Genomic DNA, 16,307 nt, shown 5'->3' on the forward strand with positions numbered 1-16,307 from the left:
TTTATAGCGGTAATAAAAACAGCCTAGTCCATTTCAGTTGAATACTAATGGGTAGCAAGACATTAGATTTAAATATTTTCTTGTGCAAACAAACAAAAAATGTTACAGTAAACTTGTTCATATACAGCATTCTATTCTCCAGAATGCGCAAATAACTGGCATTTGAACCCTAAGTAAATTTTAGTTATGTTTTCCGTAAGTACAGTATAGTGAAAGTAAATACAAATAAATACAGGAAATACAGTATTAGTGTATTTATATATATGCAGAGTACAATACTACTGTTGTTGGTAAATAAAGTACTCTGCATATATTTCCTTAATATCTGATCTTGTTTTTTTTTTTAGGCATTATACACATACTCTATTATCCAGAATATCTGAATATCCAGCAGCCTTCCAGTCCTGGGATGACCGGATATGAAAGAATTTACTGTACTTGTACTAAGTGCCTCTTGTTCAGGCCATGAAATTTCATGAAAAAAATTCTGTGAACAGGGTTTCTCATTTTAAAATATGCACACACCAGCAGGTATCAAGCAACTGCAGCTCTCACTGGCTGCGGAGCTCAGTTTTCAGCCAATGGTAACAGCAGGAAGCCCAATATTTGCCACTTCCCGCCACTCCCATTGGCTGCGAACAGCAGTCCATGGGCAAGAGCTGCGACTACCCGATACCTGTGGAGGTGCAGGTGACTACAAAGATGTGGGGCCCCACCACAGACTAACCCTGACAGGGTGCTGTGTTTACTGTCCATCCCTGATGTAAAGGCTGCAGTTTGGTGTTAAAATAGATTTTTATTATTAATGAAGTTTCAGAACGTAAACTTCATCTGAGCAAAAAAGTAATGAAATTAACAAAATTTCACCTATGTGTTTATCCTGAGAGGAGAATGCCATTAAATAAATCACTGGCTTTACCAAGACTTGCTAAATAACTTACTTTCCACTTTCTTCGTGCTGCAAATTTTTTGAATTTCTCCATATTTACTGCAGATGCTTTTCTGCTGAGTGCTTGTTGGGTATCCTTAGGCTATGAGAAAAAGCAGCACAGAAGGAAATTCTGAAATATCCCTTAATTATGCCATAGCTTTCACAAAATCATCTTCCTGCTGCACAATTTTAATTCCAGCTAAACAACAATTTAAGGTTCCAACGACAGTAAGGTCCACAGTATTGTATTAAAATATGCAGAAAGACAGCATTATAATATGCAAGACCTTGCGGAGTGTTCTTCAAAGATTCTGATCGCAAGCAGCAGGCAATCCACGAAGCCACGCCAGGAGAAACTGCATGTGTTCTAAAAAGTCAGGTGTCTATACATATTCATCATCCCTCTTTTTTCCTTATGTTGTAGTTTAAAAACAAACCAAGCTAAAAACCAAAAGCCTAAGTTCCATGTCATTGTGTCAAAGATGGTTCATGAGTCAGTGCTGCCTTCAGACATAACAAACTGTACCCCCTTATTCTTATCAGCGCAGAATTAAATTATTAATTCTAAAAATATGAAAGTATCAGTACAGATAACTATTTTGGCTGCTGTCTTTGCAGAAACAATCAGCTACTGAGCTAAGTCAGAATAACTGACTGATCTATTCATTTTAAAAGATATTTCCAGAATTACACTGTTGCAACTTTCAAAAGAAAGTTAATTGATTTGTAAGCTATTTGATTTTTTTTTTTTTAAATCCTAACCTATGAATTGCCATCTCTCAGGCAGAGATCTGCTCCTCCCCATCCTGGTGTACCAACAAATACCTGATTTCCTGGATTTGTCGGCTGCTTATATGCAGCCCAGTTTTTGCTCTGTTTTCAGTATAACCAGCTTGGTATCCAACATCTCCCATCTCTCTCACTAGTTTACAAGTCAAGTCCCAGCTGTAGCTGTGAGGAGCTCCAGGACTGCATGCCACATCTGAAGGAGGCATTTGAACCTAGGACTTCCCAAATGAGTGCACTACCTTCGCAACTGTAGGGTATTCGGAGGTGAGGAGTGGGGGAGGAAAAGGTGGCTCTCTCAGTCTCTCTTGTTGGAACTTTTATATTAAATAAATCAATCAATCAATCGGGATGGGGAGAGTCTAATAAGGCACTCAAACCGGGAAGATATCTGCATTCCAGTCTCTTCTCCAATGAAAAAACTTAATCATTTACATCAAGTAGAATAGAAGACACTAAATACATGGTTAGTGTTTCAGACACTCATCTGGCCCCTGAGCACAAATCCCTGCACCAGAGCAGGGACTGAAAGTCACATCTTCCAAATCTAGGCATAAGGAGGCCCTACCACTACCTTGCTTTTTTGAATGTCTCTTTGTGAATCTAGTATTTTAGTTTTATATTTCTTTTGCTTTATTAGAACATGGAGAAATACACAGAACTGGAAGGAACCTTGAGAGGTCATTGAATTCAATCCCCTGCTCTTGCAGCAGAACATATCACCACTCATGACATGCTTTTTTTAAATCTAATCCACCTCAGACCCTCGAAAGGCCTCCTCAAGGACTGAATTCACAACCCTGGGTTTACAAGGCCAATGCTCTAACCACTGGGATATCCTTCCCAGCAAAAAGGGCTCAAATGCTCAAAAGGGAGACATATGTTTAATCTCCTTGAACAAAACATTTTATTCAATCCTAAACTATTTTTTCCAGCTGCCAGAGACCTGAAAAAAAAAATGATTATTTGCACTAATCTAACTCCAGGGCAAAACAAATCAGTATTAACCGAACTGCAGGGGGTGGAGACAGGCTCCCCGCCAGCTTATTTGGGCTGAGAAGCAGCATTTCACCTTCCTCCCGGTGCACAGGAGTCGGCTGCAAGGGGTGGGTGGGTGTGTGTGGGGGTGTGTGTGTGTAACTGACAAACCCCACTGTGGCTGGAACTCAGGCAGCATTGGGGAAATTCACAAAATTTCCTGGCAGACTTGGACAGTTCTCACATGCACACTGGTTGAGAACCACTGCACTATTCTGTTGATTGTGCATAAGGAGGAACAGAATCCAGCTCATTTCCAATTAGGAGAGCTCCTCTGCAGGGTAACAGCAGTATGCACTCACTCTGTCCCTCTTATTTAGTTCACAAAAAACAGCAGACAGGACAAACTTTCATGGAATAGATCTAGTGAACAAAAAGTGCAATTTTTACTCATCCTCAGAGCACAACTGCAGTTTAAGATGATGTAACAGATTGTTATACAGCTGAACTGAATTTTGGGATGATTGAGAGAGTTAGGTCTTCCCTGGATACTTACAAATCAGAGATGTCTTATATGTACTTTTCCAAATGACAGCATGAGGAACAGGTTTATTTTAGCTTAGAATGCCATACTCAAGCCAAACGTTAACTGAGCTAGAATTGGATCACTCTCAGCAGTTCCTTTCTCAGTCCAGTGAGGAAGGGAGGAAGAGATATGGCCCTCCTTAGCTCAGTCATCATTTAGACACACTTAAATAGGACTTTGATAAGGTTAGGAAGATCCGGATTTGATTGAGAAAATGTCTTTTTTTTGGTCCACTGTTTTCCTCCTTGACCAAGCATAACTGTTATCTGAATAACGGGCTAAGAACTTGCCCATCACTATCATGTACAGAACAAACCGTAATTAAGTCTATTTCCAATAGGCAACAAGTGTTCAAGTTAGCTTTGTAAAGAACAATATTTATTAAGCTGGAATACCCATATGCTTTCTAGTTTTCTTTAAGTAGCTGAACAAGCACAAGTATAAGTACAACAGAACGATAAACAAAATAGCACAACTGGGAATGTAAATGATTTCCTTACACACTAACCTTGATCCATGGATGCTGCAAGCTATCTAGAATTGTCATCCTCTTCCTTTAAATGAGAGAAAAAAAATACTCCCATTACTTTGTTGACTGTAACAGATTTAATTAATGAACACCTAACTACAGAATACAAATTGAACCCCCATTATATGTAATTCAGGATACCACAGCAGAAACACAGGAAGAGAAGTAACTCACTTTGGATCCTTAACTAGAAGTCTTCTTATAAAATCTTTAGCAAGGGCACTGGTATTACTGAAGAATTCTTCCTCAAACTCATAATTCACAGCAGACACATTTGCTAATGTTTCTTGTTTTGTTTCTCCAAGAAATGGTGATGCACCACTTAGGCTGTTAAAAGTTAAGATGGGACATAGTACATTATCTGTTACACGCCATTTCATCCCCCACAAGAGGTGACAAGGAAGTGTAAAATGAGAAAGGCTTTCTGTTTTTAAAGCCCAAACGTATCTTAAAGATGACTTGATCTTACAAAGACAGAAGCTGTGATTTCACTTCAGAGAATTAAGATTCAAGTCACTTCTGAACATTGCCTAATAAGCTAAATAAAGCTTCCACCCAACTATGTCAGCATTGACTCTTAGCTATTCTTTCAACAATTACGTTGCAGCTTTTTTGATCAATCAACTTCAATTAGGTGAAAATTATGTACATTCAATGCAATTTAGTTATGTGGCCATAAGCTATCTATACGTCTTACTGACAATAAAAATAAAATGGAACACAACTGAAAACCAAGAGGACAGAATCAGAGCATAATGTTATAATAAAAGCAATGTTGCCAAACAATGATTTATGGATTTTGATACTTACAGAATGTAAGTTATTACACCAATGCTCCTGGAGAAAGAGAGATAGAGAGAGAGAGAGTTGTCATTATTATCTATTACATTACTGTTCTACTTTCTCAGAATGATTCACTAACTTACCACATATCTGCCTCAAGACCAAGAGGTTCGTAGTTTACTATTTCAGGAGCTAAGAGAGAATGAATAGTATGTAAAGTATGTGAACAAGCAAAGAGCAGAAGAACAGTTTTATTTAATTCTGACCCCTTAAAACACACTACAATGTCAATGTAACTGAAAATCTTTTATAACGATACAAACAAGTTACTGCTGAGGAATAAAGTGCACTTTACAAAATCTCAGAATTCCATTTTCTGCACATGAAACATGCCATATGCACTGTTTCATGGGCTTAAAGAAAACAATATATAAAGGCATAACTTGTACTTACCAACAAACTCTGGTGTTCCAAAGATATTTTTAAACTCATTTCCAAAGTCAATTTTGTGCGCTAAGCCAAAGTCAATAATCTTAATGCGGGGCTTTGGTACATTTCTATCCAGCAGCATTATGTTTTCAGGCTTTCAAAACAAAAACAAAACAAGTTCGTAATGTGCACAGGCTACAAGAAAGGCACTTAAGCATGTGTTTTCTCTTGGCTTTGTCTTCAAAGCAAAAGTTCCTTAGAAAAGCCACGTTAGCTAAAACATACTAATCCATATTAAATTCCTAAAGTGAAATCAAGGCTCCATTGAAAGCAATGGCAAAATGCTCCATGACTTCTGTGGAGACAGAATTTTACCTGCAGCGTAGACACCGCAGTCGAAGGTTAAATCAATGCTATACAGTTGAGGTAAACCTTAGGCTTTCCTCTGCCTGAGACAGCTAACATGTTAAAACTACACCTTCCTTTGGTATACTAGGATTTTAACGTGTGTCATGTTAAAAATTCACCTTTGTTTCCATAGCGTAGACATTGCCATTATCTTCAGGAGGATTTCAGCAGTAGGGATGTTAAAGAGCAAGTAATCAGGTAACTGAGTAACTGCCAAAATTTCTGCCTGTTATTCAGCTAACTCCCCACCTTCCCCCATCCTCCTGACTTCCAATGCTCCCCATTTAAAAGGCTGAGCCAGTATGTAGAATGGCTCAGCTTCTATCCCTCCTCCCTGCCCCTGCCACTCTGCATTTAAAAAGCACAGAGGCTGGCTCAGCTTCTGTCTCCACCATGGGGATCAGGCTCTTCCCGCTTCCCCAGCTGCCCTGGCTCAGCCTTTTAAATGTAGAGTGGCAGCAGGGGAAAATGCCTGATCCTGGTGCAAGCAGGAATAGCGATTGAGCCAGACACTCCTTATTTACAGAAGGCCCTCAATTTACGCGAGGCTTACGGTCCCATGTACCCTCATAGAACCAGAATTTCACCTTCGTAGGCGCTGGCTTTTTTCCCTGGGGGAATGCACGTTGTGCAGCTGGGGAAGCAGCAGGAGCACCTGGAGCTCCTTTTTGAACAGTAAGTCCTGGGGTTGCGGGGGGCGGGGGAGGCAGTTGGAGAGGGTTAAGCCTGGTGGTGAGTCAGGGCTGTGGGAGGAGGGCAGGGGAGTCAAGCCTGGGGTTAGGGCTGCAGGGGGAGGTTTAACCGGAGCACTCGTGGGGAGGATTTGAACTGGGGTTGGGAACGTCTGTGGCTGCCACTTCCTTGGGACTCTGGGGCGGGAAGCATGAGTGGCTGCTGCTTCCCCAGGGAGTGGTTAAAGCCGAGAGAAGGTTCCCCCCCTCTCCCCCCCTAGTGAGGGGTGAGCTGAAGCCGTGCACAGGTAGTGAGCGGGGTGTGGCAGGGGGTTGAGCCGGGGCCATGGGGTTGAGCCAGGCCTGGTGGAGAGTGGAATTTTGAGTTGCGCTTAACTCGTGTTAATGCAAGCAGGGTTGCGTACTCTGGGTTAGTGTACTCCGAGACCTTACTGCATGTGGGGTGGGAAGGGAGAGTGGGAAGGGGGAGAAGCTGCACATAACTGGCAGCATTAACCAATAAGCAGATGCTTATTAGTTAGTCGTGTAACTGGATACCTTATTACATCCCTAGTCAGCACCTCTTTAAATACCTTTCTTGAACAGAAATGCCTTCCTGAATTGGGGTCTATGTATCTCCAGAACCCAAAATCAAGAAATATTGAAATACTCAACACAGGAAAACATGTGTGGCTCTGAAAAGAGAAAACTAGTAAAATGATCGTAAAAAATTCAAAATATGAGTTCACTTCTCACATAACATTGAATTTCTGTTTTCAATGATAAATTGATACAAATTCATCTGAAACTGTCCTTTTACTTTTTGAAAACTGCTACCTGCTTTACAAGTATCCCTGACAGTAAACACATTTGCTGTCTTGTTTCAATTTAAAGAAATGCATATCTTTAAAGTGTGAGTATGGCATATATAGAATGGAAACAACCAGAAGACTTTTCCAATTCAGTACATTGCTTCAGAATTAAAGCAAAGTAAATTTTTGATTGGAAACGTTTGAGCAAAAATGCAAATTTGGGATAAAATGTTTTTCAAATGGGTGTTAAGTTTTGTCATATTTTGTTCATGTAAAATTTTTTTTTGAGGGGCATCAAAACATTGTCATTTTTATTTGAAAACATGTTTCAAACTTTTCCTCAAATTTTACATTAAAAATAGTAAAAACTGATTGAAGTTGAAAAGTAATATTTTCTTTTGACTTTGAATGATGTGTACTATTTTTCTGCAATTGCCAATTATCTGAAAAATTTGTTATTATACAGTTCTAATCATGGTTATAGCCATGTACCTCACAATTCCTAACATATCATAGGTTTCAAGATCACCTCTTGAAAACTATTTTCAGGACCATATTTTTGTTGGTAGCTGCTAGTCTGTGTAAATGGAGGGAAAACAACTTTTTAAAACTTTTAAAATAAGATAGCTAGAAACAATTAGTTTTCAGATGCATTCTCCCTTACCTAAACAGGCAGGCAATCAGATTTTCAAGAAATAATCTGTATAACAACTCAAGATTTTTTTGGTACAGTAAACCCTCGAGATACGTGCAATCAAGTTACGTGTGTCTCAGGTTGATACAACTGCCAGGTGGCAGTTGCACGTCAGGCTGCCGGGGAAACTGCTTCTGTCAAGGGCAGCAACCTAACTCTTGCTGCCCTGACAGAAGAGGTTCCCTACTCCTATCATGGGTGGCAACTGCTCCTGCCCAGGGAGGCAGCCTTGAGTCAGGCTGCTGTCCCTGACAGGAGCAGGGAAAATCCACTCCTGTCAGGGATAGCAGCCTGACTTGCTGTTGCCACCGCTGACAGGAGCAGTTTTCTGTCAGGGGCGGCAGCTGCGAGGCAGGCTGCCATCCCGGACAGACAGCTGCTTGCAGAGCTGGGCTCCCTAGTCGAGAAACCACTGAGCAAGCAGCGGTGTGCTCCACAGCTGGGAGAAGCCGGGGGCTGCATGGCTGCTCACCCTCACTTTCCCCAGCTTACCCCCACTCCCATTTACACAAAATTCAATTTCTGCAGAGGGTGCCAAGGACACCACCTCCACATAAATTGAGGGATTATTGTACTCTAATTGGAACTTTAAGGTGGTGGTGGTGGGGGGTTGCTTGCAATACCCACAAATTGTCCAACTTACCTTGAGATCAAAATGGGCAATTTGCAGTGAGTGGAGATAGTAAACACCATTCAGGATTTGTTTGAGAAATTCTGTGGCCTCCTCCTCAGTCAGAGATTCCTTTTCAGCTAAAAAATCAAAGAGTTCCCCACCTGCAACACTGAGAGAACAGTACAAACACTTTCGTTTATTGATTTTTTTATCTTAACTGTGTTCCCTGACATCTTATAAAGCATCCATCAGCCCTTAGTACCGAGCATATCAAAACAAAATATGACAATTTGAATAATTCAATACCTACAAAATCAGTAAGACTCTTCCTCCTCCTCCTCCTGAGACCAGAATGTAAGAGCAACACAGTGGATAGATTTTTAATTAAACTCTATTGGTGTATATAGCTTAAATTAACTCCTCCCCAAAGCATCTCTTCTCAGAAGTTAAACTTCCATGTTACGTTAAGTGAATATGCTTGAATACAGACAACTACAGGAACAGGTAGAAAACTCAAATATATATATTTTCGCACATACTAGCAGCAAAATGATACGGAGAATAAGATTATTTTTAAGGTTAGAAAATATCTAGATCAGGGTTTACTCAGTCTGTTAAAAGTAGCTCCAAAATGCTTTATTTGCCCTCAGAGCATTCCAAAATGCATTCCAATCCCTGAGTTAATCTAGTGCCTTAATGATTCATATTAAAACTGCACGAAAACATGCCAAGAACTTTCTATAAACTGGGGAAGACAGAGTGCCTGTACTCAAGGGCATACCATCTAAGTGACATTTTTAGGTATGGGAGGTCAGGAAAAAGAAAAAGAAAAAAGGTCAGAAGGTCTGCACAGGAAACAGCACCAAAATCAAGAGACAGCTTGGATCTGAGGGAAGAGGGCAAATAAGGACTTAAAGATAGTCCCCTGGTTATTTGAGATAGGAGCCTGACCAACACGGATGATGGTTTGTGCAGTGATAGAGAAGGAGGCTGTAAAATAAGGACTTGAATTCTGGTTGTCACCTACTAGCATATCTGATCATTATTTTAAAAGCTTTTGAATTTCTTCCGGTCTGGGCATTCAAATTGGGACCACTGGTTGACTTTGTTACTCCCTGGATCTTAAAAAAACCCTTGTCACTAAAATATAATGGAATAGTCATAAGTTCCTTTATTTTTCACTCCTTCACTGAGTGATTTTCAAGCATAGTTAAATTTTCAAAATTACAGATTAAGAACAATTTTGAGCTGATTGAGTCTGTCCTTTACTACAGTCTTAAAATTTTATCAAGGTTTGAAGCTTTGATAATTAAAAATAGGATTAATTTACAACAATAGTTTTAAAATCAGTAGCAGAAATCTAGCACTTTAAAGACTAACAAAATGATTTATTCAGTGATGAGCTTTTGTGGGACAGACCCACTTCATCAGATCAATCACTGAATAAAGACTGAGCCACTGATTGATGTGACAAAGTGGGTCTGTCCCATGAAAGCTCATCACCGAATAACTCATTTTGTTAGTCTTTAAACCGCTACATTTCTGCTGCTTTGTTTTGTTGAAGTACACACTAACATGGCTACCTCTGTTACTATTTAAAATCAGTATAAGATTTGAAAATACATTTGACTTGTTCTAGCAGGTCTGTTTTTCCTGAGACAACTTTTAGTGTTGTAATGCAAAGCTCTCGAGAGTTTTTGGCTGTCAATGTTGTATTTGTTCCAGAACTCCTCAAACTCTAAGAGCTATGACTACAAAATTTGGCATGCAGCTTCCTCTTACCCTAACATAAACCAAGGTCAGGGTTTGGCTGAGCCTGAAAAGTGAGAAATGCCTGAAATCCCATGGTGTCCCAGAAGATGGAAAAGGAGTGTGAAAGGCAGGGGCACTGACAGGAGGAACACGATACTGAAAGTGGCCACTGGGGGCAGCTGAAGCACAGAGAGAGACTAGCAGGGCTGGGGCTCTTCATCTTGCCTGCCACAAAGACGGGGTAACTAGCTCCTCTGCCCCACACCACAGTGATCTTACAGGCCACAGAGGAGGTGGCTGGAGGAGGTAGGCAAACCCTAGACGGCCTGCAGACCATGGGAGGAGATTCTAGAAGCTGGGGACAGCCCCTGGAAACTCTCGCCCTCTCCCCAGACGGCCTGCAGATCACAGGGGGCAGCTGGAAGGAGGTGGGGGGACAGCCCTTGAAGCCTGTCCCCTCCACATAACAGCCTGCAGGCCATGGAGGAGCTGCCCCTGGAGCCTCACCCTGTACGCTGCAAAGTCCCTGGAGCCTAGCTCCCCACCCAGAGAGTCTGCAAGCCACAGGGGACCAGTTGGAGGGGGTAACCACCCCCCCCGCAGACACTGAAGGCTGGCAGCAGCTCCAGGCACCTCCCTCCCACAGCCTACAAGCCAAATGGGAGCCACTTGGAGGCTGGGAGCAGACCCCAGAGCCTCACCTCTCCACTTCAACAGCATACAGGCTGGGAGAGAGGGGTCTGCAGAAAGGTGGGACAGCCCCCAGAACCTGGTCCTGCCCCAAAAACCTGTAGGCTGCAGGGAGAACTGGAGGTGGTGGCATAGCCCCTGGAGCACCCCACTAAACAGGCTGCAGGATGAAGGGGGCTGCTGGAAAAAACCCCTAAAACACTGCCCCCACCCAGGACAGGGGAGGTGCAGCTGGAGGCCAGAGTTAGCCCACGGAAAACTGCCCTGACCCCATCAGGTTGCACAATGGGGTGGCCACTACCAAAGATCTCATGGAGAAGCTGCGGACCTGGGGGCAGCAGCAGTCTTGGGGGCTGTCCTCAGTATGCTGTCTCACCCCTGCTACATGCTGCAGATTGGGGTGGGGCAGCTGGAGGCCAGGGCCAGCCAGCAGCCCCCCCAGCCAACATGCATGCAGCCTTGGGTTCCTCCCTTCCAAGAAGGGTCACTGAATAGGGAGCACAGCCGTGGCCCCCTCAGGAGGAGCCTCTGGCCAGAGAGTGCTGTCCTGGCCCCTTGGGAGAAGCTGCTGACCTAGCAATGTCACTCTTGCTGCCACGGGTGGCCCAGATATCACCCCCAACCCCAGGCCCTCTGTCCTGAAACCCCTGCCCTAACTTCTGCACCCCGCCGCCCCGCCTTGAGTCTCCACCAACCCCCTGCCCTAAGCCATCCACCCTTGGCCCCTCCTCACCCCGAACCCTCACTCCAACCTCCCTTCCTTCTTCATCTTTGAAAAATACTGTCACTGAGGAGAAAACAATAGAGTGTACAGTTTTCATTTATTTTCAAAAATTACTTCAGTTCAAGAGCTGAGCAACGCCAGGTACATCTGCTAGTATCGGATCAAATTAATTTTAAGGAGTTCTTACTGCTTGCATCAATGGGTTTTTTTTTTAAGTGACGTTTTCTTCCAAACAACAACAATAATAATAAAAAGGAACAAAGGTAATTATAGTAGTTAAATGCAAAAGTTACAGACTATGAGGAGAGGAGATCCGGTTTAGTTTAGTCCAGTAATATAAAAATGAAATAGCTACAGATTAAACAAGTCTCATTTTGCCACCGACAACAGTTGTGAATAACTTACAAGCATTTGTGCACAAGCACAAGCATTCTGTCAGCTACATACTGAATATTTCAGAGAGATTCCTAAGCTTTGATCCATTACCTACCAGCACTGCTCTTTCTGACAGGTCAGGCAAAGGTGTCTCATCACATGCTGCTGGCTTTCCCCTTCTTCTACAGCTACTGATTTTTATTAAGCTATATCACTAATATAGAAACAGTTTCCTAACTGTTCGTTGTGGTTGCCTCTCTTGCAGGCTAGACTGTATCTTTAGAATGAGAAAAGGACCCCAGGCTGCAGTAAACCCTCGATTTAACAGACTAATGAGGGGAAGGAGCGTCCTTGAAACCCAAAAGAATGTTAAATCCAAGGGTTTATTGCCCACTCACCTCTGCCAGCCTTCTCCAAGCCCCAGCCTCCCCTGCCCAAAAAAAAGCCAGGGACTCACCAGACTGCTGTCACTGCTGGAGGAACCAACCTGCCACCGTAGCTGGAGTGGGCCCTGTGCCACGCGGCTGGAGCGTCCTCTTGTGCCTTGTGACTAGAGGAGTTGCCACCACACGTTCCTCCCCCCAGGAGTGCGGACACACGCAAGTACAATCTGCCTGTGTATGCACCCCACCCCGCACATGGCAGCTCAGGTGGTGTCAGATCCAGTGGCTTGGGTTTTTTGGAGGTATTCAGTGGGACTGGAAAGAGGCACTTTTGGTCAGTGAAGAGGAAGTGATGGGTGGATAAGCCTTGAGAGAGGAAGAGTGCGTGAGAAAAGGCATAGCAAGGGCAGCTGCCTCCAAGGAAGACACCAAGCAGGAGCAGGGACTGGAGTAGAGCGGGGATGGAGCACCCACAGGAAAAGTAAAATAGCCAGTGGCTATGCCTTGGGTTATGTCTGCACAGTAGCTGGGAGGATGATTGCCAGTATAGACTAACATGTGGAGTTCTGATTACAGTAGTAAGCTAAAGCAGTGGCACATCTACAATAGCTGCCTGAGAACACTCCCAACTCTGAGCCTCTGGGTGTGTAGTCAGACGGCTAGCCTAAGGTGCTAGTGTGTGATGCTGCTGCCAAATCACTATTTTTAGTGTGCTAGCTTAAGCACAGCTGGCACATACCTCTCTACTAATGGTAAGTGCCCTCCCAGAAGTAGTGGAGAGGTACCCATAATCCTCCATCATAAATAGGAGGGAAGTATTTAGGAACACACTCACAACTTCCACCAACGTCTGCTTCTATTGGAGTGACCCTGGGTCTTCTCTACAGCCTTATTTCATTCTTACTGGCAATGAAAGAAAAACAAGCCTCCTGTACAGTCACATATGTCCTATTTATTTATCTTGGCATTTTAAAGATATGTTTAGCTGCATAACTTATTGCTAGTCCTACAGATGGCTGTGAAACTGATCAATATCACAACTTCCTTTAGGCCAACAGGTTACATAAGAAGCCATCCTCAAAGTGTCCTTTTGTTCAAGATTCCAAAGAAGCATACATGCTTTATAACTAGAGATGAATGAAAAATGGAAAAAAAAAGCTGCAAAATTTGATGGCAAAATTTCATGCCATTGTGCCACTACACATAAGCAACATTTAGACTGCATGACATTTCAGGACACTGGCTTTTCTTTATGAGACTGAGGCATATGAAAAATGCTATACCATAAATATTATTGTGAATTGTAGGAGGTAGTTACAGTTATAGCAGCGGGACAGATTCCTGGTTTAGCTGAGTGAGAAGAGAACTAGAAACCAGGAACTGCTGAGGGCTACTCTCACCTATCTGCCAATGACTAGCTTTGTCCATATTTAATATATTTCAGTAAGCCTCTCAAAACCAATGTGAGTTACGTGAAATTTACCCCTATTTTAGATATTAATCTGGAAACTGAGGTCTATGGAGGTCAAAGACCAGATTATTAAAGATATTTAAATGCCTAGACATGCAGATAGGAACCTCCAAAGTGTCTAGGTGACTGACACACACAAACAGCTGAGCCAAGCACCCAGGTACTTTCAAAACTTCCCTCCAGGGCAGTTCTACACAAGGGGCAAAGTCAAACTAAGTTACTTAACTCCAGCTGACTAGCATAGTTGAAATTGACATAACTTAGTTTGATTTACCTTGGCATCCCACTGCACACAGGTCAACCAGAGAATTTCTCCTGTTGATTTCCCTTACTCCTCACGACCCTGCGGTTCTTAGCCTCTTTGAAATGCTGAGATGAGTAAATGCCTGGTAGAGTCATTGCATTGCTTATCTGCTAGTTCCCCATGAACCTCATTTTTCAAATGCACAAAATGTATAAAGTGAATTCCACTTACCTATTGTAGCTATACAGTAACTATTCTGAATAACTAGGTCTCACAAAATCACAGATCATATCCTTCACAACTCGACTTCCAGTTCCATGCCTAATTCACTGGATCAGGGTGATCAAACTAGTCACCAGAGTATTCTTAAGACCTGCAGGCAGCCTGCTTCAAGATAATATACTAATGGCCATTTCATTGATGTTTTGTCATTGTGATTACATAATTTTAGTTTAAACGAGCATGTAAATAGCCACATTACCTAAGTACCTATCGAAAAAGCTGAATTTAAAATACAAATTAATAGAGGTGACTTTAAATCTTAAAATATGTAGAATAGGTTTGGTCCACATTAGATTGTGTTTAGGTTTGTGTACCAGACCACAACATCCCCCATATTAGATACAATCTGTGTCTGAGGTCTACACTAGGAGGTAAAATCAATTTTAGATACGCTAAATCCAGCTGTAAAAAGCGTGTAGCTGGAGTCGATGTGTCTAAATTTGACTTTTGCTGCTGTGTGCACAGCAGGAGGCCAATTGGAGAAACTCTCCTGTCAACTTCCCTTACTGCCCAGTACTCCTGGCAGTCATAAGGTCAATGGTGGTGCCATGACAGTTCAATTTTGCATGTCCCCATTAGGCATGCTTTAAAAAAAAAAAAACAAACAAACCCCACAAACCCTGGAATATCGACTGCCAACACATCAATCTTCCTATAAGTGTAGATGCACCCTCATTCCTTGCATTAGAAAAATTCTGATGTTTAGTATTATGCATGAGCCATGCTCCAATAGCTCCTCAAGCATCATATGAATATGATCTGTACTGGTGTGCTAAATAAGCCAAGCGCATTCTAAACCTGTGCTCAATTGCTGAAGTTATACAGTGTCAAAAATTTTATTGGAATTCTTCAGCATACAGCCCCATCCCAGTAAAAGTACTTAAGGGCATGCTTGATTTCAAGCATGTGATTAGTCACAAAGAAGTCGGGAGGGGGAGGGCAACACAGCCCATCATCACTTAACTCTGACCTCCCCACATCCTTTTTCCAGATTCCTCAAAAACAAGCTGGTTGGTTACAGCTTAATTATGATGTCCTACTATGCACCATGTTGAGCTGAACTCAGATGATGTGATTTAGAAGAACTGAAAGGCAAGTAAGTAAGAAAGTTTGCTGTGAGGTTGCAATATGATCAATGTCCCTGTTACTCTCACTGCAGTGGACCTTTCAGCAAATTTTGCTCAAGATGATAAAATCTGTTAGTTTTTAAAGTTCCCCTCTAAGTAAGAAGAATTCCTCTAAGTCTCCATAGGGATTCATGAACTAGAGCTCAGCAGCTGTGACAGTAACCAGTGACTGAATAAAAAAATCGCTTCTTGAAGGCAATGCAGAAAATTTATCAGCACCGTATCTTGTCTTTTTATACAGACTCTTAGAGTTTCTGTCTATGGCATTTATACAATGCCTGAATCTATTCTCTGCTAATTTTTTTTCCCCTAGATGCTGATTGAAGTTACTGGATAAGCTGAGAACTGCTCATTTGTGAGCTAAGGACTCTGATTAGCTACATGAATGATTGCTACCAAAGGGTAAATAAATTCAGGTCACATCTCATTTCCATTATTGCTCAAATAAGCTACAAAAATCTTCTAACCTTTGTAGTTGCCTTAACACAGAGGCTTTCTATTTCTATACAATTCCTCATTACAACATAAAATCTTTCAGTTTACCCAAAAACGTAGGAATGCACAGGGTTTATTATGAGACTAGAACAGATAATGTTTAGTTATGTATTTCTGTGCATTCCTAAAATGCAGTATTATGTGCTTTCATATATATTGTATCCAAATACCTCCAGCTCATCACCTTGTCATAGTGAGTGGGCTTGTGTGTTCCAATGAAACAGAGAGCAATGCTGTAGGCAGTCTCGTACAGGCAGGGTCACCCATGGCAGCAAGTTCAAGGGGGAGGATCCAGACAAAGAACGATCTTAAAAGTTCTCAATGGCAGAACACGCGGAGGACAGCAAGCGTGATACTACAACAGCTATGAAGGGGGATGAGGGCTGCAGCAGACAGGAGACTCCCAACCGTCACGGATCCCATGTCACTGGACCTGGGCCTTCTATCCATCAAATATTGTGTAGTGGCTGCATTGCCGCAGTGACCTTATTTTAAGTCATGCATAAGCGTCTTACCCTGGGTACCACTCTCCTAAACTTAAGCC

The 16,307-nt window shown here is 42.3% G+C and overlaps 1 protein-coding gene across 3 annotated transcripts in view; it reads right to left on the reverse strand.

Annotated features, from left to right (window-relative positions):
- Positions 1-16,307, reverse strand: part of DAPK1 (death associated protein kinase 1) — a 170,381-nt gene that overhangs the window by 50,261 nt on the left and 103,813 nt on the right. For all 3 annotated transcript variants that reach the window (XR_012645713.1, XM_074995143.1, XM_074995142.1), the window contains exons 4-10: positions 8,251-8,389; positions 5,047-5,176; positions 4,737-4,785; positions 4,621-4,647; positions 3,985-4,137; positions 3,790-3,835; positions 942-1,031 (exon numbers count right to left, since the gene is read on the reverse strand). Coding sequence is in view for 2 of the 3 variants with exons in the window: in XM_074995143.1 (XP_074851244.1) it covers positions 942-1,031; positions 3,790-3,835; positions 3,985-4,137; positions 4,621-4,647; positions 4,737-4,785; positions 5,047-5,176; positions 8,251-8,389 (634 nt within the window). In the remaining variant the exon portion in view is untranslated. The remainder of the gene's footprint in view (positions 1-941; positions 1,032-3,789; positions 3,836-3,984; positions 4,138-4,620; positions 4,648-4,736; positions 4,786-5,046; positions 5,177-8,250; positions 8,390-16,307) is intronic.

The sequence above is a fragment of the Carettochelys insculpta genome, chromosome 5 (genome assembly GCF_033958435.1).
Source record: "Carettochelys insculpta isolate YL-2023 chromosome 5, ASM3395843v1, whole genome shotgun sequence".
Taxonomy (NCBI): Eukaryota; Metazoa; Chordata; order Testudines; family Carettochelyidae; genus Carettochelys; species Carettochelys insculpta.